Source organism: Lygodium microphyllum, chromosome 1, assembly GCF_053477565.2.
Source record: "Lygodium microphyllum isolate KBCC chromosome 1, Lygodium_microphyllum_v1.1.10, whole genome shotgun sequence".
NCBI classification, from domain to species: domain Eukaryota; kingdom Viridiplantae; phylum Streptophyta; class Polypodiopsida; order Schizaeales; family Lygodiaceae; genus Lygodium; species Lygodium microphyllum.
The window spans coordinates 63,913,232-63,941,123 of NC_141135.1; the positions used below are offsets into that span (position 1 = coordinate 63,913,232).

At 41.5% G+C, this 27,892-nt stretch overlaps 1 protein-coding gene across 5 annotated transcripts in view; it reads left to right on the top strand.

Annotated features, from left to right (window-relative positions):
- Positions 1 to 27,892, top strand: part of LOC148041196 (binding protein) — a 192,379-nt gene that overhangs the window by 107,277 nt on the left and 57,210 nt on the right. For 3 of the 5 annotated variants that reach the window (XM_087677825.1, XM_087677841.1, XM_087677859.1), the window contains 16 exons: positions 7,296 to 7,743; positions 7,966 to 8,314; positions 8,487 to 8,675; positions 9,781 to 10,042; positions 10,134 to 10,352; positions 10,504 to 10,716; positions 10,799 to 10,975; positions 13,310 to 13,422; positions 13,512 to 13,949; positions 14,046 to 14,241; positions 16,375 to 16,596; positions 16,687 to 17,217; positions 17,318 to 17,677; positions 17,758 to 18,210; positions 18,303 to 18,349; positions 18,433 to 18,526. In XM_087677825.1, coding sequence (XP_087533951.1) covers positions 7,296 to 7,743; positions 7,966 to 8,314; positions 8,487 to 8,675; positions 9,781 to 10,042; positions 10,134 to 10,352; positions 10,504 to 10,716; positions 10,799 to 10,975; positions 13,310 to 13,422; positions 13,512 to 13,949; positions 14,046 to 14,241; positions 16,375 to 16,596; positions 16,687 to 17,217; positions 17,318 to 17,677; positions 17,758 to 18,210; positions 18,303 to 18,349; positions 18,433 to 18,526 — 4,311 coding nt within the window. The remainder of the gene's footprint in view (positions 1 to 7,295; positions 7,744 to 7,965; positions 8,315 to 8,486; positions 8,676 to 9,780; positions 10,043 to 10,133; positions 10,353 to 10,503; positions 10,717 to 10,798; positions 10,976 to 13,309; positions 13,423 to 13,511; positions 13,950 to 14,045; positions 14,242 to 16,374; positions 16,597 to 16,686; positions 17,218 to 17,317; positions 17,678 to 17,757; positions 18,211 to 18,302; positions 18,350 to 18,432; positions 18,527 to 27,892) is intronic. The other 2 variants (XM_087677850.1, XM_087677834.1) reach the window with 2 other exon arrangements.

Below are 27,892 nucleotides of genomic sequence, written 5' to 3' on the forward strand. Positions count from 1 at the left end.
ATACGGATGGTCCGAAGGGCCCACCTGCTAAGTTGGCTTTTGATGCTAGAGGTAACGTGATTACCCCATGGGATCGTCGTTATCCCTGTTCCATTCCCAAGACAGTGGATACACCGTCTACCTCTAAATTTGGCCGTCAAAACTCTTTTACCGTGTTAGCTGATTTTTTGGATGAGGGAGTCCTTGACATTCTAGTAGAAAAGGTTAAATCGAGGCAAGCTTTGCCTCGTTCCTGATTTTTTTTTTCTTTTTTTTTAATACACGTGAAGATAGCCACGTGGAATGTGAGAGGCATTTGTTCTCGCAATAAGCAACATGCCATGTGGAGTTTATTGCATGAGAATCAGTGGGCTATCTTGTGTGCTGTTGAGCACAAGAGTCACGGTGAAGCAGAAAAAGTTGTGGATTGCCATGGGTTTCGCTTGTTTTATGTAGGGACACATGCCATACATTATTCTGGTGTGCTTATGATTGTACATGAGAAATATCAACCTGTTCTTATTAAAAATGATGTATATGGTCGTTTTGTGGTGATTGAAGTTTTATTTGAAGGAGAGATCTTATGGTTACTTGGGCTCTATGCTCCAAATGACCCTTTATCCCGCCGGGATCTTTGGAATACTTTGTAGACCTCCTTGTCACTTGGCAGACGGGGTTTTTTGATGGGGGATTTTAATGTGTGTGTTGATCCTTCATAGTCCATATCGGAGCATTCGGTGATGGACGCTTTGGAAAGCCGTGTGTGGAATGCGTTTGCTCTTGCCGTACTTAAGCAAGATCTTTGGTCATGGCTACACTCTTCTTCTACAAGGTTTACTTTTCATTCTGCGCAGTATATAACTACATGGTCGTGGTTGGACCGCATGTACATCATGCAGGATGATGCTTTTCTTCTTGAGATGCTGGAAATGAAAGTGTTGCAGCAATATGCCTTGTTGGACCATTTTCCTCTACAGCTTGAGATGCTTGTTCACCCCATTCACCTTTTAAGTGATTTCTGGATAGACTCCCTTTGCGTTTCAACTCGTCTTATTTGAAGCATTCAATCTTTCAGGGTTATATGCAGCAATTGATTGATAGGTTTTTATTGGACTTTTCCTCTGAGGGCAATGCTTCTTTTGAACGATTGTGCTCTAATGTGCAGCGGGTTGTTCGGCAGTATGGGATCCATCATGCCTCTCTTTGTCGGCAATGTCGACAAGCAGCGGAGGAATTACTAGCTTTGATTCGTTCTCTACTGGTGGAGACTCCAGATGATGTATTTCTGCTGTCATTGGCTATGCATTTGGCTGATCTTATTAAAGAGTTTCAGTTGAAATCTTATCAGCAGGCCAAATTGCAAAATTTGACTGAGAATTTGCAAGATAGTGCTTGTCAGACTCATAAGTTCTTTCGAGCTCTCCATGCATCTCCTGCTCGAGAGAATATGACTAGATTCCAGGATGCAGAAGGTCAAATGGTCATTGATCCTCAGACTATTGTGAATATGTGTAGGAATTATTTTCTAAACCTTCTTGGTTCTACTCCTTCACCTTCTGACCAAATTACCCATGCCCGCCTAGTTTTCTATGATTTGGTCCGCAATCAGGTTCCACATGACATGCAAACTACTCTGGAGATAGATATTCGTGAGGCGGAGGTTATGGATGTTTTGTTACACTTTCCCAAGGATAAAAGTCCCGGTTGGGATGGTCTCACCAATGAATTGTTTCAGGTTTTTGCTACCCGACTGGTGAAACCATTGACAGCTATGTTTCAGCAGGTTTGGGAAACGAGGTTCGTGCCTTCTTCATGGAAATGACTTATCAAATTGCTTCCAAAAGTTCCTTCGGCGTCTATGTTGAAACATTGGTGACCAATTTCTTTGATGGGTTCTATGTATAAAATCTTTTCCAAAGTAATGGCGAATCGGCTCCATAAGCATCTTCCTGCCATTGTGCATCCTCTTCAATATGGTTTCATTAAGGGCCGAAACATTTTGCATAATGTCTTAAATGTGCAAATGGCCATTGACTATGCAAGGCACTCTAATCAGGAGGTGGTATTGATTCAATTGGACCTAGAAAAGGCTTTTGATTATTTAGACTGGTCTTTCATTGCAGAACTTATGTCTACTGTGGGCTTTGGTACTCGGATGTCTCGTTTGATCTACACCATTAGTGTTGCGGCTTCTTCGCGAGTTATGCTGAATGGTGGTATTACAGAGCCATTTGTCCTTGCACGCTCTGTGAGACAGGGTTGCCCTTTGAGTCCTCTCTTTTTTGCCCTTGTGACTCATCCGGTTCTTTCGATGTTATCTCATATGGTAGCTTCTACTCAGTTGGCTGGATTGTCTCTTCCTTTTGGACAGCACTTCATTAGTCAATCCTTGGCTGATGACAGCTTTATGATTTTGCGTGCGGACAAGGATAATCTTCGCAAAGCATTAGATGTTTGGACTCTCTTTGGTCATGCTTCTGGTCTTCATATCAATGCTTTGAAATCAGCCATTCTCAGTTGCACGGAGTCAAATTTGCAGTCATTGGATTGGCAGGGAATGGTTGTTCCCTGTGGTTCCATTGTCAGGCATCTTGGATACCCTTTGGGTGTTGATGTTCAGCCGAAGCAACTACTAGAGTGGATTTCATAGAAACTGGCAGCTAAGTTTCTGAATTGGAAGTCACAGGCTTGGCCCTTCCATGTTTGCCTCAAAGTGGCTCAGACAATTATGTTGCCAATGCTCATATATTTCTTGCCATTGCTGCCTTGGACTACTACTACATTGAATGCTCTTACTCAGTACATTCGTTTCATGTTATGGAAGAAGGACTCCTTGCACGCAGGCATTTCATGGATTTCTTGGTTGCATGCATGTACCCCCAAACACATGGGTGGTGGGGCTATTTTGGATGCCGAAACTCATATGCTGGCACTCCATTGGTCTTTTTTCGTGCCATGTGCTTGGATCATCACCTGTGGGTCTTTATAGCCCGTTATTTTCTTGAGGATCACGGGCTTGTGCATGGTAATACCCAATTTCGGAGCTCTTGGTGGCATATACTCAATGCACACTCTTGGTTTTCTAGTCCATCATTATCCCTGCTTGCTCATTTGGTATGTTCTTGGAAATTGGTTCTCCAGAAGGCTCAGTGGCATCCAACGAAGGACCGCTTAGCTACTAACTCTTTTCAACTGGAATTGTTGGCAGCCTTGCGATTACTTTCTTGGGAAGGCAAACATGAGCTCAGACCAAAATTTAACCGCATGGCACGTTTGGGCTTGACTTCAGTTGCAGATGCCACCCTTGCCAGTCGCAATGTGTTGATATCGTTTCGACGGCCAGGAGGCTTTTTAGGATCCCTTGTGTATACCATGATTTATGGGGACAGCTTTTGATGGTGCTCCAGAGCAGACAACCCTTTCCTGCCCTTGCTTCAGATCGTCCTTGGCAGGACTGGGACCTTGCAGGCCGGTTGAATTTGGAAAAGGCCTCAGCTAACCAGGTGTATCATCTTTTGATTAAAGATCATCAATGGCTGGTTACTAAAGCTAATACTGTATGGGGATTGCGTAAATCTCAGTCATGGTGAAAGGTAACTGTGATGGAGGGCTGGTTAAACAAGACACCTTTCAAATGCAAGGTCTTTCTTTGGAGGGTGATGATTGGTGGTCTTCCTCTTGCTTCAGCCCTTTCCAAGCGTCGAATCTCCAATGGCAATTGTTTCTTTTGCACCACCAGTGTGGAATCGGCCCGTCATCGATTTATTTCTTGCTCTCTCGCTAAGAAATTCTGGTCACTCTTGTCAGCGGTTTGGTGAGCGGTGGTTGGTTTCTCGCTAAGCCCTTTTGATTGGGTTTTTGTGCGGCCCAAATACCCCACACCGGCATAGTTGCATATGAAGATCTTGTTTCACTTTCTTAGATACTAGGGCTGTTGGCACAATTGGACCATTCGGAATGCTTTTCTTTTTGATTCAGCCTCTAATGTTCAGGGATATATTGCTAGGCTTAAAGGTCTCTTGCATTGGTAGATAGATCTCATTTGGCACTCTAACTTACTCCCTTGGAAGGACTTACTTCCTTGGCATATGGCAATTTCCTCTGCGTCTTTGCCATGACTTTTGTGATTCTTTTGTCGTTTAGTACTTTATAATATAACATCCATTACGAAAAGAGAGAGAGAGAGAGAGAGAGAGAGAGAGAGAGAGAGAGAGAGATGCTTGAGTCTTGACTCTTGAAACTTGAGTCTTGAAAGGGAGGAAGACTCGAGAGGCCCGAGGGTTGGGATAAAGTTGAAATTGTAAGAGTGAGAGAGAGGGAATGGGAGATGAGAATGGCAAATGCTTTGATAGGATGTGGGATAGAGGGGATGGGAGATGAGATTTGAGAATGGCAAATGCTTCGATAGGGTGCGGGAAAGAGGGATGGGAGGTGAGATTCGAGAATGACAAATCACAAGTCCATTCAAGAATCAAGATCCAAGAGAGGAGGATGAGAATGGTAACTTTTAAGTGCTTGCTGAATTGGTGTGGAAGCATGGAGGAGAGGAGCACTTTTTGTAGATGAGAGGGGGGTCAACGGTCAAAGAGAGGGCTGCAAGTTAGAAGGAATCCAAACAGAAGGCTGCAGGCTGGAAGGAATCCAAAGAGGAGCACCTTTTGCATGGCTGGAATTTGCAAAAGGGGGTGGGATGAGGTATCCACGGCTTCCCACCCCCTAAAAAGTGCAATAGTGCAAGAATCGCGGGAAACGTGGGGGCGTAGGACATGCGGAATGAGGATGTGCAGGCTAAGTGGCCCAAATAGGCCTGTTTTAACGTATGAATTCGTACCATACGGACTGTTCCGTACGTCATACGGAGGCAACTATGGGTTAGGGTAATTCACAAACAATGAATATTGAAGATGAATGAATGAATAATGAATAAATATAATGCTCAACGCAGCAAAACACACTCTTCAAAGTGAATATTGACCCTCGAACTTTGGTGTCTCTAGGACCAAGGTAGAGAGTATGAGCTAGAGAGAGTGTTGTACTTTCAAGGATCCCGGAATGTATCAGACGCCCTCCAAATGTGGTCCAACAGCAACAAACACAGATTAGGAAGTGACTAGATAGTGCTAGATGAAGCTTGACAGCTTGAGTAGTGGGCAACAGGCTGGAAAAGTGTCAAAGGATGGAAGTGACAACAACGGAATGGAAATGCAGGAGATCTGATGATGTGGTAGACTATACGACATGGCTGGATAATAAGCACAGCTGTTGATGATGACGTTAGCACTCAGTGAGGGTTGCATATGGATCCTCCAAAATTAGGGTTTAGCTTATGGGAGATAGACACTCGTTGGGAAAGTGTACGGTTTAATGAAAATTTGGTAGTAATTGAGTTTTTGGGCTGTAATAAAGAGCTAATCAAGTTATAATGCCCAAATTGGAACCAAGAAGGGACTATCAAGTTAGCTCAAACCCATAATTTCCCCAAGGTGTCCCACTCCAAAGTAGGGAAGTGTAATTGAAAAATACAACAAACATACCTTTAAAGGACTGTGAAGGGAGGCCGATAGATGAAGAAAGTGTAGAATTATTTGCTAACACACCCATGCATGCAATCCAATGTGACATCTTTGGTGCATTGAAATTCTAAGCAAGTATAGAATTATTTGCTAACACAACATGGCGTGGGATATGGTTGGAGATGTAAACTGCAGCATGGGACAGGCCAAAAGGAAGGAACTCAAAGTCAAATAGTTACCAACACTATGTTCTAATTGTCCTCTGGAATAGTCCATAGTCGGTGATAGCCAAGCTTCGAATTTTCCCATGAGCCCATTCAAGCACTATAGTGCCAAGGTTTAAGGGGTTCATGAGGACCTCCTCAGCCTCCCAGCACTTGTTAACTCACTGTTGGATAACACCTTCCTTGGATGGTGAAAACTTTGTCAAAGCATTTGCTAGACACTTGAAGAGTGTTTAATTAGTGTGAAAGGTGATTTGATGGGTGACGAATCAGTAACCAAAGGAATACACCTCTAAGTACTTCATCGTTTAGAAGGACCTCTGTCTCCAAGAAGAACTGTGGTGTCTGGGTTTGGACTGACTGATAGAAAGTTTGGATCAAGTGTTGGATGAGTGGTTGCCCCTTTGAATGTTGCTACTTTGTATGAAAGGAAGAAGTAAGACATTTAGTGGAGGAAGGACGTTGCTCGAGATTCTTTGCTAGAGTTGGCATTGGTAGAGCATAGATGGAACCTGTACAGGGCCAAGGCTAGGAATAGTTTACTATTGTGGATGGTCAACGGGTACACACAGAAGTGAGCTTGGAAGTTGAATAGGGATGAGGCATGAGTGACACGAGAAATTCAAGTGGGAAGGAGAAGGGGGAAGGCTAATCTCGTTGAGGGGCGAGGCTGAAGGGTTGGGTGGCATGATTAGGGAGAGCTCAGAGAAGGGGGAATGCGAATTAAATATTGGGAGGAAGCTGGAGGAGTGGCCGAGGAGGGAGGTTAGAGGGGTAGGTAAGTTGGTAGGGAGGTTGAACCCAACAAAAGGAGAGGAGGAGAGGAACAGGAGGGTAGCAGGGGGAGGTACGAGTTGCCTCACGGGGGACTGCAAGCAGGACAGTGGGCGGCTGCAGTCTCAGCAGAGAGCTGATGGCCAAGCCGGCACAAGACTAGAGAGGTAGTAGCACCTGCTTCTTATTGGTAGCAGGCAGGAGAGTGGTTGAGTGCAGGCTCAGCATAGATGGGAGGGGCAGGCTTAGATAAGGCTAATAAGCTGGGCGGCAGGTTTGCCACAGCATCTCTGGCTAGGCTAGATGCCAATTTAGGTAGATTGATATCCATATTGATCATGGCAATGGAACAGAATAAATGCTAGTCATCCATACTTAATTTTGAATCAACAAGTGTTTTTATGATTATGACGATCAAGTGGACAAAAGCTGTACGTATATATAGTTAATTAAACTCTTTTTCAAAACCATATTTGATTTTTGTACAGGTTGAGAGTTGAGAAGAAGCAAGTTCTTACTTCTTTCTTACTTCAATGGCAAGTTTGTGTTTTCTTTGATATGAAAATCATTTTGGTTTTTAATTTCTAGGTTGGTAGAATAAAGTGGCTCTGTTTGTCCTTGAAGTTGAAACATTTTCTCTTCTTGCTTGGTATCAGAGACCGATTTTAGTATCTTCCATCTTGTGATCCACTTTTAGGAATTCATCACACTCATGGGTGCATGGTTTTGGTTGAAATTGTTCTGCTAAATGTTATGTAACGTAGTTGTGTGGTGATTTATAGTTTGCGGGATGTCAACATTGCAGGCAAGCGCTGGTTCTATGTTGTTTGATGTTGCTTCCAATGTCGAGGCAGCCTCTGAAAAGGTGACTCATGAGGCACAGATCATGCCAGGCACTCAGCTATGTTACAGATGTTTGGGAAGGGATAACATTGATTGTGTGGGGGGCGTTGGAGCTTTGTTCCCTTTGTTGGCTCGTCTTGACCAAGCTCAAGGTATCAAGGATTTGATTGATAAGGACTTTTGTTCTACTGCTCAGAGCTTCAGTAGCTCAAATGACTATACTGCAGCAGAAGTTATTGATCTAGTCACTTCACTTTTGGACAACAACTTTGCACATCAAGAGTACATGCACGAGAACAAAGGGATGGCAATCATTGGATTCCTACTGCAGTCTGTTCCACTCAAACATCTCAAAACAGAAACAATTTCAACAGTTATGCATTTGTTAAGGGTTGTATCTAGAACTAGTGGTACGATCTTTATGACCTTTTCTTTTGAAACTCTTGGGACCTTTGTTTCTTATTCACTCTGGCACTGCCACCTTTTCACTTTATCAAGGTGAAATTTGCACTGTTTCACACTTGGTTTATTTTCTTTTAGGCCAGATTGACAATATCATTATGCACAGAATAAGTTCTCTGGATCAGATTGTTAGATTGCACATATATCTGATTCTTCTTCATTTTCTGTAGCAGGCATAGCCCTTTCAAAATATATTGTGAACGAAGCCCTTTTAAATATTCTGTTGAACTTCAGCATCTGGATTCATACAACCTTTTCTGTTCAACGTTGTCTTTTAGAGGAACTGTTACGTTATGGTAATGAGGAAACTGCCCTAGTTCAAAGTGTTATAGGCCTTCCTCTAATCTTGGACCTAGTTCAGCTGTTCTACTGGGATCAGCCAAAACACCGTACGATCTTTGGCACAAAGGGACAATATTATCCTGTGACAACAAACGAGGTTGTTGGTGAGAGGCCTTCTGGTGAAGAAGTGAAAAAGCTAAGAATTTTACTTTTGAGTTTTGCAGAATTGATTATGAGGTAAGAAAGTGATTCACTGACCTTTTTTTTTCAAACTTTTGTCCTGAATCATTAAACTGATCAGAAATTTGTATCGTCAGTTTTTTTGAGTTAATGGAGACATTCTGATACATTATTTTGGCATGACCTGTCTTACCTGTATGCTACAACCATATCTGAATTTTACATCCAGGAATGGCATTTCTATTTTGGATGTGAAAGTTCTTGTGGCGTATATGGAAAGAAGCGAGGATCCTATTTGCCTGGAAGATGTATTGAATTGTCTTCTTAGGCAACTAGGGAGGCAGGAATTTTCTGCAACCTTTGTGGAACATATTCAAGCTCTTGGTGGATGCCAACTCTTTCTCGGCCTGTTAAAACGGTAAACTGGATGCTGTAGTGTAATTAGGGAAACTGGATTTGTCCTGTTTCTGAGCTGAATATGAAAGCACATTGCAAAAAAGCAACCCATTATATATCACCTCATCTTGAAGCTGGAATGGATCCTTTTGAATCAGGATGATGTAGTTTAGAGGCAGGAATTTATATAGGCATTTGTAGGAGACATGCTTAGTACAGTTGTTTGATAGGCCATCTCAATGCTCATGACAGTTTGTTCTAAGTAAATGAGCATTGGAAGTAGATGACAGTTTGTTTGATAGGCCCTCTCTGGAGATGTATTGGAAGTAGATGAAAGGGATTATTGACTTGCACACTCCACACATTCTGTCCACTTTTCCTGAACTCTCCTATTACACATTGTCAATTAGTGGGATGGTACTCCTACAAGAAATTTGAAGGGACTATGAGAGCATTGAGCCCTCTTTGGAGATGCATTGGAAGTAGATGAAAGGGATTATTGACTTGCACATTCCACACATTCTGCCCACTTTTCTGGAACTCTCCTAGTACACATTGTCAATTAGTGGGATAGAAATTTGAAGGGACTATGAGATTTACAATGAAATCTCCTGCACATTGTCAATTAGTGGGATGGTGGTCCTAGAATAAACTTCGAGGGACTATGAATTTTTTCTGAAAACAATTTTTCAGAAGTGCCACTAAATTATGGGTCTCTTGCCCTGCTCTCCTCTGCTTGATGCATGCCTCACAGTGTAATTTATGGGTGCAGGAGGTGCCAGTTTCTCTGATGTAGGTCTGTAATACTGCTGATGCTCTGGACTTCTAGGTCTCAGTTATCTTTTTGTTATAGGTTATTCTATATTGACGACTTAAGAGGCTAGGTCCTTTGACGTATGAAACAATTTAGGTCACACTTAAGGTGCCAATTAGTGCTGATGGGGGCATGGTTTTGGAGGAGGGGGGTCAACATTTTGCCTCAATAAGTTTGACATGCAGGTAGGTCATCATTTTAACAGCTTGCTGTTGACTCCACGTCTTATTTGTTTAATTAAATGAACATCTTTTCTAGCTCTTACTCTTCTTGCTCTTTGTCCTTGATGAAATTTTCATGAATTGCTTTACAGGAAGGAGGAAAGGTTGAGGCTATTGGGACTGCAGATTGTTGGTTCATTGATTATGTTGATCCCATATGAGAAGAAAGGATCATGGCTTATCACAATTGCTAGTGGAGCTACTCGAGCTGCATTCGAGCAGCAACGCGCTGAAAGAGGAAAACTTGATCCTCTTGTTAAAGCCATCCAGAGCAGGCTTCTCCCTTTCAAATTTACAGACACACTTTGTGCTACTTTGTTTGATGTTCTTTTGGGAGGGGCTAGCCCAAAACAGGTATAGATACAGGAACTGTGCATGTATATAACTGTTGCGAGTCATCTTCTGCTTGGTTGTTCTAACTATGTGATTGCTTATGCGGGACAAGGTTTTACAACGAGGGCCCAGTACAGGAGCACAACATGCAGGCTCTTATCTCATGAAGCAAGTTGTATCAAGAGGATCACTGTTTGCTTTGCCTCAGTTACTGGGTGTACTTCTTAAGTTTCTACTGGTTTGTGAGGATGCACAGCAAAGACTTGAAGTTCTGAGGGACCTCCTTCGTCTATTAGAAGCAGATCCTGCAAGCAGTAATGCTGTGGTGCTGGTAGGTATCATTGCTTGGAGATCCTGTGTGAATGAGCTTCCTTGTAATTCGTGTGCACAGGTCTGGCTAACTTCCAGATGGTATATGTAGTGGCTGTAATCATACAATGTTCTGATTGCCTATCCTCATGTATATTTTTACTGGATTTTAGGAACCAACCTGGCAGATTTGGTTCTTTGACTTATGGTCACATATGCACAATAGAAAACAGCAGGAAAGTGAGAAAAGTGAGATTCTAGAGGCTGAGGTCCTTGAGATCCGTAGCATCTTTGCCATTATTCATTGTTATTGCATCTTTAATTTAAGAGGGGGATGGAGACATTTAGAAAGGACTGTGAACTTTATACATCGCTATGCCAATCAGGTATAATTGATTCTATTCTGCCCTTTTATTTTGGTTTGTATAATGAATGCTTTATGATGCTGGCAGATATGTTATCATGCAGAACATGCTTCCGAGATTTGAGATTTTACGCTATGTGTTGGAAGATCTACTAGACTCACTCGTTCAAGCATATACAGCAGAAAATGGACATATTTCTCAACCATGCCGTGACAATACATTATATTTGATGACTCTCATTGATGAGCTGCTGCTTCGCAATGTGGTTCATTTTCTACCAGTGAGTTTTCTTGTGGCCTTATTTGTGCTTAAAATGTGTCAGTGCATTTTTTTTTCTGGGCTGGAGTAAAAGAGAGAAAGGTTGGCCCACCTGGGTGACTTGGGGGGTTTGATGTTAGAATGCAGAACTTCCATTAGCAATACCATGGGTGTCTCCCACAAACTAGGCAGGTCAGTCAATTGTGATTGTTGAGACGCATGTCTCTGTGACTAAAGAGCCGTGCAAAGGAAAGATCTCTGTGAAAATCGTCACCAAGGTTAAAGCAAAGTACCAGATCCAACCACACAAGGTAAAAAAAAAAAGGTTGTTTGGGCGGGGGGGATACAGAGAACATCAAGCTCTTGGCTATCTGCTGAAAAGAGGAGATGACAAGTACAAGGCTACTGAAATAACCACATTTGTGGCCTATAATACTAAGTCATGTTCATTAAAGGGTTTTGCACTTGAAATAAAAATGCTGTATATAGAAAGGGTGCTCAAAAGTAAAGTAATGAATACAACCTTAGCTGGCAAAGCAATATATTTTGAAAGTTCAGTTTTCAGATGGATTTCTTTTTAGTCCAAGCATGCCAGATTATGTTAGTAGTTGAGGAAGTGAGTTCGCAGTTTTAAGCATTCAGGTATCTTAGGAGGGGCTGGGCTTTTTAGATTTAAGCATCTGACTTTTGTGGACGATTTCTAATATTCCAGAAGAAGGATTGTTTTGTTCTTGGATACTTGAGTATCCTGAGAAGTACTGATGCTTGTGAATTACTGTCGGATTGTCCAAGGACTGTTTTGCAATTAACTATTTATCCCATATGCCTTAAAAGTTGTTGAACTCTCAATTTTCTTTACCATGGCAATTGTTGTTTTCAGGCATCCATACTATTGTATGCGTCTTTGTCTTCATGATATCTACACAATATAGAGTTCTGTCACTTGTAAAGCTGAATGCTGAATCTAAAATGATCCTATGAAGTATCCCATATGCCTTATAGGTTGAAGAACTCTCAATTTTCTTTACAATGACAAGTGTTGTTTTGTTGCATCCAAACTATTATCTTCATGAGATCTACATTACGTTGAGTTTCTATCACCTGTAAAGCTGAACCCCCAATCTAAAATGACCCTCTGAAGTATGGTGATAAACCGTGGATGACCAAAAGTGTCCCATTGTTTCCCCCCTTATGTTTGAATTTTCTGTATCACCGGGAGGTGAAAGGCCCTCTTATGTACTTAAGTGTCTGGCACCTTCTTTCTTGTAGGGATTCCCCACATTTTTTGGCAGTGTGGATTGGCAAACTCGTTTTTCTACTAGCCTTAGGTTAGATAGCTGCCTTGAGCAATGAGTAGAGACCCAAGTAGTGTCTCTGTATTGCTGTCTGTCTGATGTATGGGGTTTTCTACTTTGTAGTTTCACCATAAGGGCGATTATCATTGAGGTGTTACTTAATACAACTTGTCTTCTTGGAAAAAGATGTTTTGTGTGCTAAATGTTTTTTCAATCCACCATGTTATACAGTATATGTGATGAATTTGATCATATGTGGTGAATCAAAAATTTTAAAGAAACCCTGAAAACAACATAGAAGTAAGTTCTATACCCTCAATCTGGTTGTCCATCACCAACTTTTCTTGGGGTTCCTGCATGGCCACCGCCACTGGGAGAGTGTGTTGCTCATAAATGTGTGCCCACCCATACTGAGAGTCTGCTAAGGCGTCTTCCCTTCCCTCTGTTTTTAGAGCCTTTCATGCATCCTGTGTGCAGTCAGTACTGGTTCATCCTCTTGCCCTTTTGATCTCTTCCTTCATCCTTGGTCTCTTCTAATGAGTCCTTCGCTTGTGGCTTTGGATTCTTCTAATATAAATCATTTTAATGTTTTCATCCAAAGAAAGTGTGCATGCACATTCTTTTTGAGCTCTTATTTTCTTTACTCCTATCTTACATGTTGCAAAAAGAAAGAAAAAGAAAATGGGAAAAATGGGGGTTCGACATTACAGCCAGTGGACTGGCTGTTTACAAAGCCCTTGTATTAGAGTCCTTATTTTTTTAATGTAATATTGTAGTGCAATACAGAGATTGTTTTCTATTGTTACCTCCAGAAAGTTTTTGTTGAGGAGGTTATTAATAGTTTTCTTTCTTCTTGGGGAAAAAGGGAAAAGGATGTGGATAAATTGCAGCTAGAAACAATTGTCAATGATAAGTGAGATGGAGCAGAAGGGAAGAGGATATGGATAAATTGCAACTAAAATCAATTGTCAATGATAAGTGACATGGAGCATAACAAATCTGCTAATGACTCACTTCCTACTCAAAATCTGGCTAAAATAATGTCATTAACATCCTTACAGTTCTCGAATGAAGATATTTTAGAGGATAACAACCCATCTACATCCAACACGGGCCCAGAATCAGATGTGAACAAGGTTGCAGAGGCAGCACAGCCAGCTAACAATAGCTGGAGGTGAGGCCAAATCATACTACAGTTTCTTTTTTGCATTTTTTCCCTGTGGGCTTCAGTATCCAGGATCAATTTTTTTATAATTTGTGTAGAGCATTCTGCCAATCCCCATCGAGTGAAAAGGAAGAAATTGTAGAAGACCATTGGCATATATGTGACAAGGTATGGATTCTTCTAGGATATTTAAATGGAAAGAGTAAAGGAGATGGAAGCCTTAGTGCAACACTTGGACAGCGGGCGCGAGGCCTGGTGGAATCTATAAACATACCAGCATCTGAAATAGCAGCAGCTGTTGTTACTGGGGGCCTTGGTGCTGTTGTCAACATAAATCCAAGCAAACTTATTGACAAAGCTGTCAAGCTGCGTGGTGACAAGTTTCCAAGAGTGGCATTTCATCTTGTGCTTCTATATGTATATAGATCTGGTTTGGAATCTGCATCACACTGTATCCAACACTTCGTGTCCCTTTTACCTCTATTTCTGGAGGCAGAGAGTGAGCAGATAAAAAATAGGCTACAGCTTTTTTTATGGTAACTTACTGGCAAATTGTTAAAGCAGTTCTACATGGTGGTGTGTTTTGCTTTATAATATTATTTAATGAAAGCATCCCTGTTTATCATGTACAGGTGTTTGGTTGAAGCACGTGAACAGGTGGGTTCTATGGATAATGGCGCTAGGTTCCATTTAATCTCCCAGCTTATCAGAGAAACTGTTGATACTGGAAAGAACCTCTTGGCTGCAAGCATGATAGACAAAGATGATAGTTCTAATGACTCTGCATCAGTTCAAGGTCTGCTACAGCAGGATCGGGTTCTTAATGCGGTATACTTTTCTTATTTTATGATGACTATTTGGCTGTTGTGGCACCTTAATTTCTCTGGTGAAATTAGACTTGTTTTTTGTGCAATGGTGATAAAATTTTAAAATTTTCTAGACCAAATTTGTGCAATGGGGATGGAAGTTTTCTGAAGATAAGTAATATTGAAAGCCTCAAAGGATAAACATTGGATAGCTTATTTTGTAAGATCCACCCACTAGCTGACCCACTTTGGATAGAAGAACAGTTCATGTTCTTGCAACCCTTAAATTTAAATCTACTGAAATTCCAGCATTTTATTTCAGTCAACAATCCAATTACCTTGATCTAATGAAATAGATTTCATCTCATGGAATTGAAGGTTCTGATTGGATTGTGAAACAACACTGTCTTGATTTTGGATTATCATGGACTTACAGAAATTACTGTGGACATCTCTTTTTGCTTCTGTTGCAGGAAGCTTAATTCTTAAAAATATATGACATTCTTGAGTTTCTGTCAAGAAATAGCTTTTCACAAATATTGAAGTGAAAACATTGTGAATACTTAGGATTTTACTTTGGCTTTTTGAGTCCGTATTATAGGATGGATCTTCTGGCTAGTTGGAGATCTTCCTCCAAACTGTACATATGGTTTTCATTGAATGCAATTTTCCATACGGTTGAAGTTTTCCATATGATTGAATGCAGTTTTCCATATGATTGAACTGAACAAATCAAAGTAATTTTGCAGTTACCTCAAAAAGTATGTTTACTCGTTAGGCATCCGTTGTCTTGCTTCGTTTTCCTTCTTCCAAGAATATTTACACATTATTTCTCTAGGAATAGGGAAATGCTAGAGTCTAGAAATAGAAAAGAGAAAATATTGTGAATAATGAAAGATCAGAGTCTAGAAATAGAAAAGAGAAAATCTTGCATTTCATTCATTTGAATCAAAATTAGAAAATACTGATGGACTCTTTGAGGAATCTTTGTAATGGTAGTCTGATCCCATTCTAAAAGAGAGAATATGTGAAGATCCTCGTGGTGGGAGTCTAGGTGAGATTTAACCTACTACAGAGAGATCTTGGACACCAAATTTTTTGCATTCCAATCTAGGCCCCTTCATTGCAACCATCTCTGTTTTAGCAACCTGCTTGGTTTCAGCCATCTATCTGCAGCATGGGCATCTCCTCTCTTGCTTCTCAACCATTGCCAATGATGCACTTGCAGTCCTCTTCCTCTCAAGAAGGCCTCATCTCCTCAAAGCTCCCTCTCCAGTGATCGAGCTGATCTCTTGGAGAGACTCATCCAAAACTCTGTGTTCTGGGCCATGCGATAATAGTATAGTCCCCGAAATCTGTGCAATGTCCTCTCTAAGATCATCATTGTAATAAAAGTGGTTGGGGATCCTGACACTAGGAGTCCGTTTGATTGTCTCAAGCACAAGCAACTGAACGAGAGAATGATCAAAGAGAGTAGTGCCAGGCTTATTTGTCAACTGAAGCACCCATTTCAATAGCCCAGTAATTCACATAAAATTGTGAATGTTGGAGAAGATCCAACTTGTTTTGTCTTTTTAAGGAAAATAGAGATCTGCTAATGAATGCCTCAGCAAAAACTTCCTGATGTCACATTGCATAGGTAACCCTAGCATACGTGAAACAGTTCTTGACATTCCTTGAATGATTGAAAATCATTTCTAAATCTTGTGGGCTAGACTATCAAGGGCCACACAAAAAGGGAGGGGGTGGTGAAATTTTCAGTGTGATAGGAGGAATTGACAGTATCAAATGTATAGATGGTATGCACTTTTCCTTTACCATATCCAGTTTTTAATGATAGTTGTCAGGATACTTGAAGTCTGTGTGCACCATATGGGCAATATCGTGCGCTATCTCATGGCACAGTGTACACTGTGTTACAATATTGCTAGACATATCTTATCATGGTGGATTATGTACACCCCAGATCCCAAGAATGTTTTTGCTCCTTTTAGGTGTGATATGAGTTTGCTTTTTGTCAAAAACTAAATTATGCTTGATGTTGTTCAGTGTAGTTTGGTCTGTAAGCAAAATTTTTGGAATACTATTCGGGTATTGGAAAGTAAAAGGTGAAGCACTATGGTTTTTCTTTGTGAACTCATGTATTGCTGAGCAGGTAAAGGAAGAAAGGAACTTTCTCAAGTCTGTAGGTGCACAAAGGAACCAGGAATTGGAATCATTGAATGCAGAGCTTGAGGAGGCGTCATCAGTGGAGATATCACAAGTGAAGCTGCTGGAAAATAATCTTCAACAATCCCTGGTTTCCATATGTGCAGATGAAAATTCAAGATGTGCAGCATTGCAAATAGCCAATGAAGAGAATCAGCAAGCTATCTGTGTAATGTTGAGAAAATTTTCTGAATACAGGTAGGTCTTTGTGGAGTAATGAAGTCACTTATTCTAATTTACTGTTTAACATTCTCTGCAGACACAATGGTGTCATCTGTTTCGCTCATTGACCGATGAAAGAGGGTCATGGTCCAGACTTCCATTTCCAAATGATCTTCAGGTGTCTTGGAAGCTGGATAAGACAGAGGATCCATGGCGGCGAAGGTTCAAACTGAAGCGGAGTTACAAGCACGTTGAACCATCCTGTAATTTGGAAACTTCTTCTAAGCTTGGAGAGGACTCATCAGTTATCACTGAAGCAGGGGCATGCTCTGACACCGCAGATCAAGTAGCAAGGTTCTTTATAAAGGGTTTGCGAAATGTAAGTAAAGAAGGGGTCCCTGTGATTCTGGAGGATGCCATTGAGGAACACCATACAGCAGTAGATGAGCAATCGGATGATCTTGAGGATATAGGGGCTGTGTTAGCAGGAGAAAAAGCTGCAGAAGAAATGGTTGGAGGTCAAAATGAGAGGGTTCCGAGCACTTCAGCAGAAGGAGAAGCTGCGGAAGAAATCTCTGGAAGTTATACTGACCAGGTTCCAAGCACTTCAGTCATGGAGTCAAATGTGGTTTGGATCATGACTACATGTCAAATATGCTATTTTATGAGCTTCCAATTTTGCAGCCATGGTAGATTCATTTTTCCTTTTTGTTGTTGATCTGAAGCAGATCCTTCACTCAAGTGTGTGTGTGCTGGTCACCAGTAAAAGGAAACTGGCAGGTCGCTTAGAGATTGTCGGAGACTGCTTGCATTTTTCCAGTGAATTTGCAGTTGAAGGGACAGGAGGCTCATCTGTTTTCAATTCATCTGGGCTATTAAATTATCCCGCGGATAGGACCCTTGATGTGCATGAAAGGAAAAGTGTTGGAGGCTTTAGGGCTGATGTAGAAAGCAAGGATGAACTTGGTGGCCCAAAATCAGACAACGAGAAAGAGGTCAAATACAGAAGATTGGATAATGACCAGTGCAGGGCAGTACGCAGAAGGCTGAAAGGCATTAAACGCCATTGGCGATGGGATGTGATGAAGGTGTTGACAGAGTTAGTTGAAAGTTTAGCTTTTTTATGTATATGACTGTTCTACTTAGAGTTGGTTTTTGTATCTTACAGGTGAAAGCTGTCCATGGAATTAGATATCTCCTACAATACACTGCTTTGGAGATATTTTTCTCATCCTCAATTCCACCAGTGTTTTTCAACTTTCCTTCACAGAAACATGCCAAAGCATTTGGGATGAAGATTGTTTCAGCACGAAATGAACTCTCTAGAGGGAAAGGGAATTCTAAGGAGAAAGCTGGAACTGTATATTTTGTTGACAGAAAGCTGTCATTGGAACTTGCTGAAAGGTACAGGGAACAGTGGCGGAGGCATGAAATAAATAACTTTGAGTATTTAATGCATTTAAATACTCTTGCGGGAAGGTCCTATAATGATCTGACACAATATCCGGTATTCCCCTGGATTCTTGCTGACTATACATCAGAAAGTTTGGATCTTAAGTCACAAACTTCTTTCCGTGACCTTTCCAAACCTATTGGTGCATTGGATGCAAAACGGTTTGAGGTCAGGCTCAATAAATACTTGCGGCTCAAAAGTTTTCAGGGTTATCTCATGTTTGAGTTGTATTTGATTAAAATTTTCTCTTCTTCATGAAGGTTTTTGAAGAGCGATATCACAACTTTAGTGATCCAGAGATTCCCAGGTACAACTGCAAGAACAGTATCACTTTTACGCTGTAACATGTGTGTTTGGCTCAACTTTAACCTGTTATTTTCTACATGCCAGCTTCTATTATGGATCGCATTATTCTAGTTTGGGTATTGTGCTTTTCTATCTTTTGCGATTAGAACCTTTCACATCTCTCCATCGAAATTTACAGGTAAGCTTAACAGGATTGTGCTGTTTTGAAGACATGCTTGTAACTCTTTGAATGGCCTAGGTGTTTTTCTTGAAGGTTAAATAGAATAATACCTTTTGTTAAGAGTTTCAAATTACATCTGTAGCACAGCAACATGTTTTTTTTGTTTTTGTCTTTGTTTTTTTTTGCGCAAGAAAGTGCGGCTGATTATATGACTCAGAAGAATTTTACACAGGAGTACATATGCTCAACAGTCTCACTGGAACTGTCTGAAAATCAGAAAACAATCATATGCCCTCACATGGTGGGAGAGGTTGAGTTTCAAATTACATCTGTAGCACAGCAACATGTTTTTTTTGGTTTTTTTTTTTTGCGCAAGAAAGTGTGGCTGATTATATCACTCAGAATAATTTTACACAGGAGTACATATGCTCAACAGTCTTGCTGGAACTGTCTGAAAATCAGAAAACAATCATATGCACTCACATGGTGGGAGAGCTTGCTGCCGTGGGTGTTAAGGCTGTGTAAGCTGGTCTTGGCCCCTACCTCGGCATTGATGGACTCTAACAAATCCATCATCCTCCATCTGTGCAGTTGCCTGTTGCATGGCCTTAGCCTGAAAGTGCGTGCACTCGGAAGCATGGTGCTCGAAATCATGGCAATGAATGCATTGCCAGAGCTGTCTTGTCACTATGATCTGTTGCTTGAACTGATGCCTTCCTGCCTCGGGTTTCTTTTTTTTATTTTCAAAATTTTTTTGGTGTCCATCACTGTCACCTGAAGCTTCAGTACCCCCACTGAAGCTGTTCCTCGGTGAGGCTGCATGCAAGGCTTTTGATTGCGGGGCACTTGTAGAGTGTGGCGACGTTGGACCAGATGTTGCCATTGCCTGTGATCTCCGAGGACCCACCCGAGTGAGCTACTGGTCATCCGAAGGTGAATGCTGCTGCAAAGGAGGGTGCAGCTGTTATTATCGGGAGAATCCCATTGTAAATCAACATATTATTCAATAAAGCTAAAGAAATACTGAAAGGGGCGCCAATTTTGGGGCCAATCGGGTGTGCATTGTCCAAGATCAATAGGTAAATTTGTATTTTCAGCTTTGCATTAATTGTTTGTTGCTGTAACAAAGTTGTAATCAAGGATTTACCACCCATCCATGGAAGGGTGGTTACATGGTTCCATTTCCGGGATACCATCAAATCCTTTGAATTGGTGGGCCCATGGTACTTGATTGCAACTTGAGACTATTGCATTATTGCTGAATTTTTTTTCAGCAATTACAACAAGCATGTCTTCACATGGTGATACGGGATCAAGTGGAGAGGTTGCATCACTCCTTGGTCAATCACGTGGTAAAGGGAAAAATACAATGACTGATGTTTCGCATGATTCTCAGCACTGACAGCATGCTGAAAATGTTCCAAATGTTGGCACTTCAATGCATAAAGAGACTGATGATCAGCAAGGGACTGAAGAATTTGATGATAGCTTCAAGGATTGAATGTGTACAGCAGCAAATCTTTTTGCTGAATTGGCAAAGGATCCCCAGTTTACTCGATTTTTGAATGCCCCAAAGAAGGACATCAAAGGCAAAGAGAAGAAGACACCTTCTACAGCTTCGGGATAGCCACAAGAACCAAAGGAAATGCGTAAGCCTTCTTTAGAAGAACCCAAAATGCTTGATGAGCACAAATAGTTGATATCTGTGGGGTAGCAAGTGCAAATGCATGGCCAACTTGGTAGTGCGAGTCCATGGGAACATGGGCAACAAGGCAATTATGCACATGTAAGCATGTGACAGCTAGGATACTTTGGTGGTGGTACTATTTTTCATGCTATGGTTGGACAAGCATCGCATATGGGAATGTATGGCATAAATCCCTATGGTATGCATCAGCCAATGCATAACTCACAACACCCAATGTATCCGGGTAATGCAAGTGGAATGCCTAATCCCATGTATGGCAGCATAGGCATGATGCTTAGGGCACAAAGGGAGCCATATGGATATGTATCGGCACCCCCAGGGACTGTTGGAGCGCAAGAATTTCGTACTGGTCATGTAAGTGCTTCAGAGAGTGCTGGTTTTTATGCAAATACAACCATTGCACCCTTTTTACAGCAGCCCATTTATGATAACTTGACTCCCACAAGTCTGTCAAAGGACTATGATGAAGGTGGCAAAAGCGTGAAGTTTGAGCCTTTCAGTGGTGCACAAGATAGGCCGAAAGCACTTGTTTTTATTCAGTACTTTGATGCGGCCTGTTCTGGAGGCGACTTTACAGAGGCATATAAGATACGCAGGGCAGCGACATTTTTGAAGGGAAATGCATTGCAGTGGTGGACTACACTTCTTATTCAAGGGAAGTCACCTACCAGTTGGATCCAGTTCAAGCAAATGTTTGCTTCAAATTGGTTGACAAGTACCTTTGAAGTAAACATTATGACAACTTAGAACCAATTGAATTCCAAAGACTAGAAAAACTTGGATCAGTATAATAAGACGTTTTGGGATGTATTGCTGCCAGTTACTTATTATTGCAAAGTACCCCTCCATGAGGAGATGGAGAAGTATATTTGTGGCTTGTCAAAGGGTATTTGGGATTTTTGCATTAAGTCCATTGTTTCCAGTATGTCTCAGCTTATAGAAACTGCTATTACAACCAACACATTGCTGCGTGGAAAGGATGCAGGATTCCATGATGATGATACCAAGTCACATGTCAAAGAGTCAAAGAGTGAGAAAAAGGGTAAATCTGAAAATAAAGCTGAAAATGAGGTCAAATCTGAAAAATAGGACTGGAAAGAGGAACAAATTCCAGAGAAAGAGTGGGAAAAGTGATGCATTGTCACGTAAACCTGCTGTCAATATGGTTTATCACATTGAGTTGGATGCCATGAAAGAGCAATATGTTGCTGATTCGAACTTTGCTAATGTTTATGATCAGCTTTGCAATGGCCAAAGGCATGGACACTTTGTGTAAGAGATGGATTTTTGATGATGCATGGATGAGTGTGTGTCACAAAGCAGTTAAAGCCTAGAGTTATCCTTGAAAGTCATGCTCCTCCATATGCATGACATAGAGGTATTGATACCACGGTCAAGGTAGTGGAGCATTTCCTTTATTAGCCAAACTTTGAGGTATGATGTAGAATAGTTTGTTAAGACATGCATCATATGCGAGAAGGTAAAGCATGATAGGCAAAAGATGTTGCGTTTGTTGCAGGCCTTGCCTATTCCAGATAGGCCTTGGCAGAGCATTGCAATAGACTTTATTTTTGAGCTTCCTAAGACACTTTCAAGGAATGATGGGAGACGGACTATCATTTGTAGGTTTAGCAAACAAGCCCATTTCATTCTGGCGAGGAAGAAAATAAAGGCTGATCATATGGCACGATTGTTTTTACAACACATCTTTAAGTATCAAGGTATGCCAGAGTCCATTATTAGTGATTGAGACCCTCAGATGACGAGTTTATTTTGGAAGGGCTTGTTTGAGAATATGGGTACCACACTGAAATTCTCATAATCCTTCCATCTTTAAAAAAATGGTCAGTGTCTGAGGAAGAAAATTCCATAGTGTTAGATCTTTTGAGGGGCTATGTTTCAGACCAGAAGACACAGTGGTAGCAGTATTTGCCCTTGGTTGAGTATGAAGGGCAAAGAGCGATTGTATCCAAAGTTGTCTATGAGATACTATGGGCCATGTAAAGTGTTGGAGAGGACACTGGATGCATGTTGTAGGCTGAAATTGCCTCCACATTGGCGGATACATAATGCTTTTTTTGTGAGCTTGCTTAGATCTTTTCATGGACATGTGCCAGAGGATGTATCTGTTGAAATTCAGTCGGAGGTTGAAGAGCTCCATGAAATACTAGTACCAGAGCAAATTTTGGCACACAAAGAGAGGAAGATCAAGGGTAAGATTTCGAGAAGGTACTTGGTGAAGTTTCAGAATTATTCACCAATGGATGCCAAATGGATGGAGAAGGATGACTTGGCAAATCATCCTCTGTTGGTGTAGCTTTACCTTGATGCTTTCCAGTTAGAGCCGACTTTAGTTCGGGCTCAATCAGGTTTAGCAGAGCAGAGGTCCAGAGTATTACCTGATGCTTGTGAGGGAGCTAGCACTTCCGCTCCTTAGTAATGGATAGCTCTAGAAGTAGTGAATCTTGAATGTATTCAGTATACATTTAGGGTACTGTAGCTGAACAGTATGTTTGCCGGGGGATTAATATTCAGTGTACTGGTCACTATGTTTGGTATGTAGATCGGTATTATTTTCACTGCAGCTCTGAAATTGTACATTTGCATTCATTACGCTCGGTGTGTAATCAGTTATGCTTGGTATGGCATTGGTTATGCTTGGTGTAGCATCAGTTAATGGTCATTAGGAGAGCTGATTATTGAATGTTGGTTTTCAGCATATGATCATTAATATTCAGTGGTATTCAGCTCAGTTTTTGATCAGCTTGAGAACCATTTATGGTCAATTTTTCGATCAATTTTGCATTGATTGCTAGTTAGTTTTTGCAATGAGTATGTGATCAGTTTGGGGTCACATTTGCAGCAGCTTGCTATCAGTTCTTAGATCAGCAAGTGATCAGTTTATGATCAGATTATGCTCAGTTTCAATGGTTTACATCTGGTTCCATGGACAACAGCGTATGTTATGATGCCATTGATGTTTTAGCCATGGTTTATGCTTGGTTATGCTATGCTATGGTTTGGATTTGCCAGATAAGTTGAGCTCATGAGAAATGGTCATGTCACATGATGATTTAGCAATGTTTTTGAGATTCTTTGTGAGTTTTATGTTATGCTATGTTGGCTGATAATTTTCAGCACATGTTGGGCATATGGAATGGTTGAACAACAGTGCGCAATGTTGTGTTGAATATGATGCCCTATGGAAATTCTAGTGTAGTACTTTGCTTTTGATGCATTTGGCGGTGCAATCGAGGACGATTGCAAGGATTTCAAGGGGGAGGACTATTATGACGACATGTATTTTTGAAACGTCACTTAATATGTCGATTAATTTTTAATCACATGATTAAGTAAATGTTGCACATGTGAGGTGCAACTAAGGTTAAAGTGAATTTACGAGCTCGTGACCCAAGGAAATCGCGAGATATCAATGGCAAAAGTTAATATAAGTTATGCTGCATTGGTAATTGGTGGTATCTGGTGCTAGTTGTTGGCATAGATGTTCATTTGGCCATAGGTGTTAGTTGGTGAAACTAGAGACGTAGCATTTAATAGCGCCTAAGGTCAATTTGATGGTCAAAGATGGTGCAGAGACACTCGAGAATGGAAGTTGCCTAGCCAATTCAATTATTGTCTAGTCAGATTATTTTTCAAGGCACCAAAATAATTATTAGATTAATTTTCAGTATTTAAAAACTGAAAATTAATATTTAATTATGGATAATGATGGAAAAACCGTTTGGGAAGACTGTCACTTGTAAAAAATTCCCATGCAAGATTGGAAAACGTCTTTAGAGGTTGGAGAGAGGCATTTTTAGCATATTCAGCTTGCAAAAGAGAAGGAGGAGATGTTGCTTGTCTGATTTGCAGCCATTGGAGGATCTTCTGAGGTAGCTAACGGTAGGAGATGACTTATCAACAGCAGGTGATAGCATCTACAAGCTATTGAGACATGGCAACAGTAATAAATGACTGATTTTCTTCAGTTCTTTGCATCTACAAGCTGTTGTGGGAAGGCAACAGTTGCATTTGCCTCATTTTTAGTCATTCTTCCCGACAAAACTTTGAAATTTCTCTCTCTACAGCATTCTCTCTCATCTCCTAGCCATGTCATAGTCTTTTTTTTTCTCCAAGAAAAGAGAATTCTATTAATAACACCTCGGAGAAAGTCCCCCTAAGGTAAATACAAAGTACAGTAAACTCTGTGAAGAGTGACTAAGTACATCAAATGTATAATGGTTGTGTAAACAATCAATTTGGTGGGCTAAAGTGCTAGACCATCGGAGGGGTATTGCGAAAGAAGGTGTTTGAATCCCAAATTCTCAGGAAAGCCTCTCTTTTCTTTCTCATCCTCTCAGAGCTGCCCTCTTGCAATCTCTTCCATCTCCCACGGGGAGTATGTACTATCTCTGTCCAAATCCTCGATAAAGACTTCCCAATGGTTATATCCTGAGGATCAATGACCTGGCTACATCTCGCAGTCCAAATATACCAAGCTATCATGTGACAATGTCCGTAAGTCCACTGTGTCTGTGAGTAGTCTGGGGTAGGGATCTTGCTCAGATGCTGTCCAATGATGAGAAAAGAAATACTCCCCTACGTGTCCTCATAGCCGCATGCTGGATCTCTGTCTGCGACCCAAGCTGCAGCCCCCCATGTCGCCACCATGGACTCTGTTGTACCATTGAATACTATCCTAAGAGCTCTCCTTCAAATCTCTTGGGCTCTAGGACAGTCCCATAAGCAATGTCTTTATGTCTCCTCTGGTCACCGCATCGCGCGCAAGCCACTGGGTCCCTGCCATATTCAAGCCAAGTACCAACCGCTAAACTCCTATGGGCTAGAAGCTATCATGTAGCCGCCTCCAAAAGTCGTATAGGAACTCATCTAAGACTTTCTCTTTATGCCAATGAGGGATGACTGCAGGCTGTGCTCTAATCTTGCTCATCTGTATCCTCCATCCCAATCTAGTAGTGTAGCCAAAGAAGGGGATGTCGGATGGCCTATCAAGGAAGGGATCCCTCCACACCCACTCTCCTGGATCCCAGTGAAGTCTCTGTAGAGGCCTCCTCTGGTATGCCCAATATCTCCATCCAACTATAAGCTAAGTGGTTGGGTTTGGGTCTATGTGCCATTTTCTTTGAAAGTGTGCCACTACTCTGATTCTCTGCCTGGAGCACCCATCGAGTGCTGTAAGGTCAAGGTCCTCTCGTTGGAGACAGCCATCCTCCTCAACTGTGAAAGTGAATGTCATGTCTTTGTTAGATGCAATGATTGCTAGAAGGATATCCCTCTAGAGAAAAGATCAATCCAAGTCTAAGAGGAAGCTGTTTCAGTTTGCCAATCTGGAGGAACCCCTTCCATCACAGCCTCAATCATAGCTGTGGCTCCCCTAAGACCATGTAATCTCTGCCTTTGGCCCTCGTGTGGTAACTCTTGAAATGCAAAACACTCCCCCATTGATGTAGCGACATGTAAAGGGAATCTTCCCCATGATAAGTGTGTCTGTTGCCCAATGATGTGGCATGACTCTGATCTCAAATAATGATTAAAAGGAAGAGGCTGTCTCCTCTTCTCTTCAATAGTAGTCGGGAGGAGCTGGTGGAGCCCTGGAGATACAGATTTCCAAGCTCTAATAATGGCAGCTGCAAATCTGACCTTGAAGCTCCTCCCTAAATTTCTGGTGCTGATCTTCTCGTTGGTAGGAATAGTAGTGGTTGCCAAACAAGTTCTTCTTGCGACCATGTGGTACATCACTTCTTGTTGGGCATTCTCTAGGTCGTGTATTGGCCAGGTGAAATGCCTCATCAGGAATTTCATTTGGTCATGAGGGGATCGAAGACCAGCCACAGCAAAGGTGGCTTGGGATATCATCATACAGCCTAGATCCAAAGGAGGGTTGGGGATCATAGACAAGTTAGAGCAAAGCCTTATTGGTCAAGCTCATTGTTAGGGGTCTGCTTCCAGGTGAGGAGCCCTAGAAGAAACTTCTGATGGGGAGGCTAGAGGACTTGACACCTATACATGGAGAACCATGGCAGCCCAGCATTCACTGCATATTTCAGAGTCTCGCCGAGCTCCAATACAAAAGCTTTTTTTTGATGCTCAAAAGTAGGGGTGCTAGTTGCTGCTCTGAGGTAATGTCAATCCCCCCATGGCATCTGAGATATCTCATAGCGGTTCCCCAGGGAACCCATGTGAAATCCTCATGTGGTCGCCACTCTGGTTGTCTAGTGTCGCATATCCAAAATTCAAAGGATTTGTGCCAATTAATTAGTGCTCCTGATGCTCTGCAAAATGTCTCCATGGCTGTTACAAAGGCTCTAAAGTTGCCCTCGTTTTCATCCAAGTAAACTGTTGTATCATCAGCAAACTTCACATTAAGAATTTCCTCAAATTCAAGGATGGGTAGCGTGATGTCTCTGATACCTGTAGATCTGTCTCTCAAGAAGGAATTCATAGCCTCTGCTACAAATAGAAACAAGAACGGAGCAAATGGGTATCCCTATCTAACTGATCTATGGATGTTGAATCTATTTCATAGCCTTGTTTTGAAGATCTCAAGATTTGGACCCTTGGAGGTTGAGCAATTGCAAATTTCTTTGATGTAAACCCTAATTTACAGCAGAAATTACGGTTTACCAGTAGCCTTGGGAAGCATGCTAGAAATTGGAAGCTCCAAGACTTGGATTCAACAAGGCTGAAGATGAATTTCAGCTAAATTCAGGTGGAGTACTAGCCAGCCATTGAATTTGGGGCATTTCCATTGTCTATGAAGTGGGTGAAGGCCAATGAAGTGCTCGAATCAAGGGGCAAAATAGATTGAAGACTTGCTGGTCACTTTGGACAGCAAGGGGAGTTTGGATTGTGAAGGGGATCAGGAGAATCCCATTGTAAATCAACTTTTTCTTCAATAAAGCTAAAGAAATACCGAAAGGGGCGCCAAATTTTGGGGCCTATCGGGTGTGCATTGTTCAAGATCAGTAGTAGGTAAATTTGTATTTTCAGCTTTGCATTAATTGTTTGCTGCTGTAATTAAGTTGTTATCAGGGATTTACCACCCATCCACAGTAGGAAGGGTGGTTACAATATATATCTACAAAATCTTACGCTGGTCATGGCCATGCCCTTAAGTACTTCTCATGCTGTTTCTCTAAAGCCACAACTCACTTAGAATGCAAACTAGTGGAGGTACACATAGGGCGAAATTCCATGGTGTAGTTTTCACCATAATGCATGCACTGCATGCACAAGAAAATGCAGTCCTAGCTATAATGGATAGACTATTATTAAGCTAACAGTGTAATATATTATGAAGTGTCTCAAGCATGCTTAACACAATCCCAACATATAGGGACAGCTCAGTTATTGTGTAGTTATGAATGGATTGGTATAGAAAATACCTTTTTCTGGAAACAACCGCCTCTAGATTGACTGCAAACAGAATGCCAGATATTGATTTGCAGAATAAGAGTTTACACTAGTGGAGTTTAAAAATCTTGTCGGGTCTCTGACTTGGGCTATGGTTGTGAGGTGGTAAGCAGATAAATTAGGGATCTTTTGCGTAGAGACAAGGACCATGTGACAGTGACTGCAGATGAGGTAGGATTGACTCTTTGGACAGTTGAGCAGGATTTGTTTGAAGGAGGCACTCTATGTGAGGCAGCAGTGCT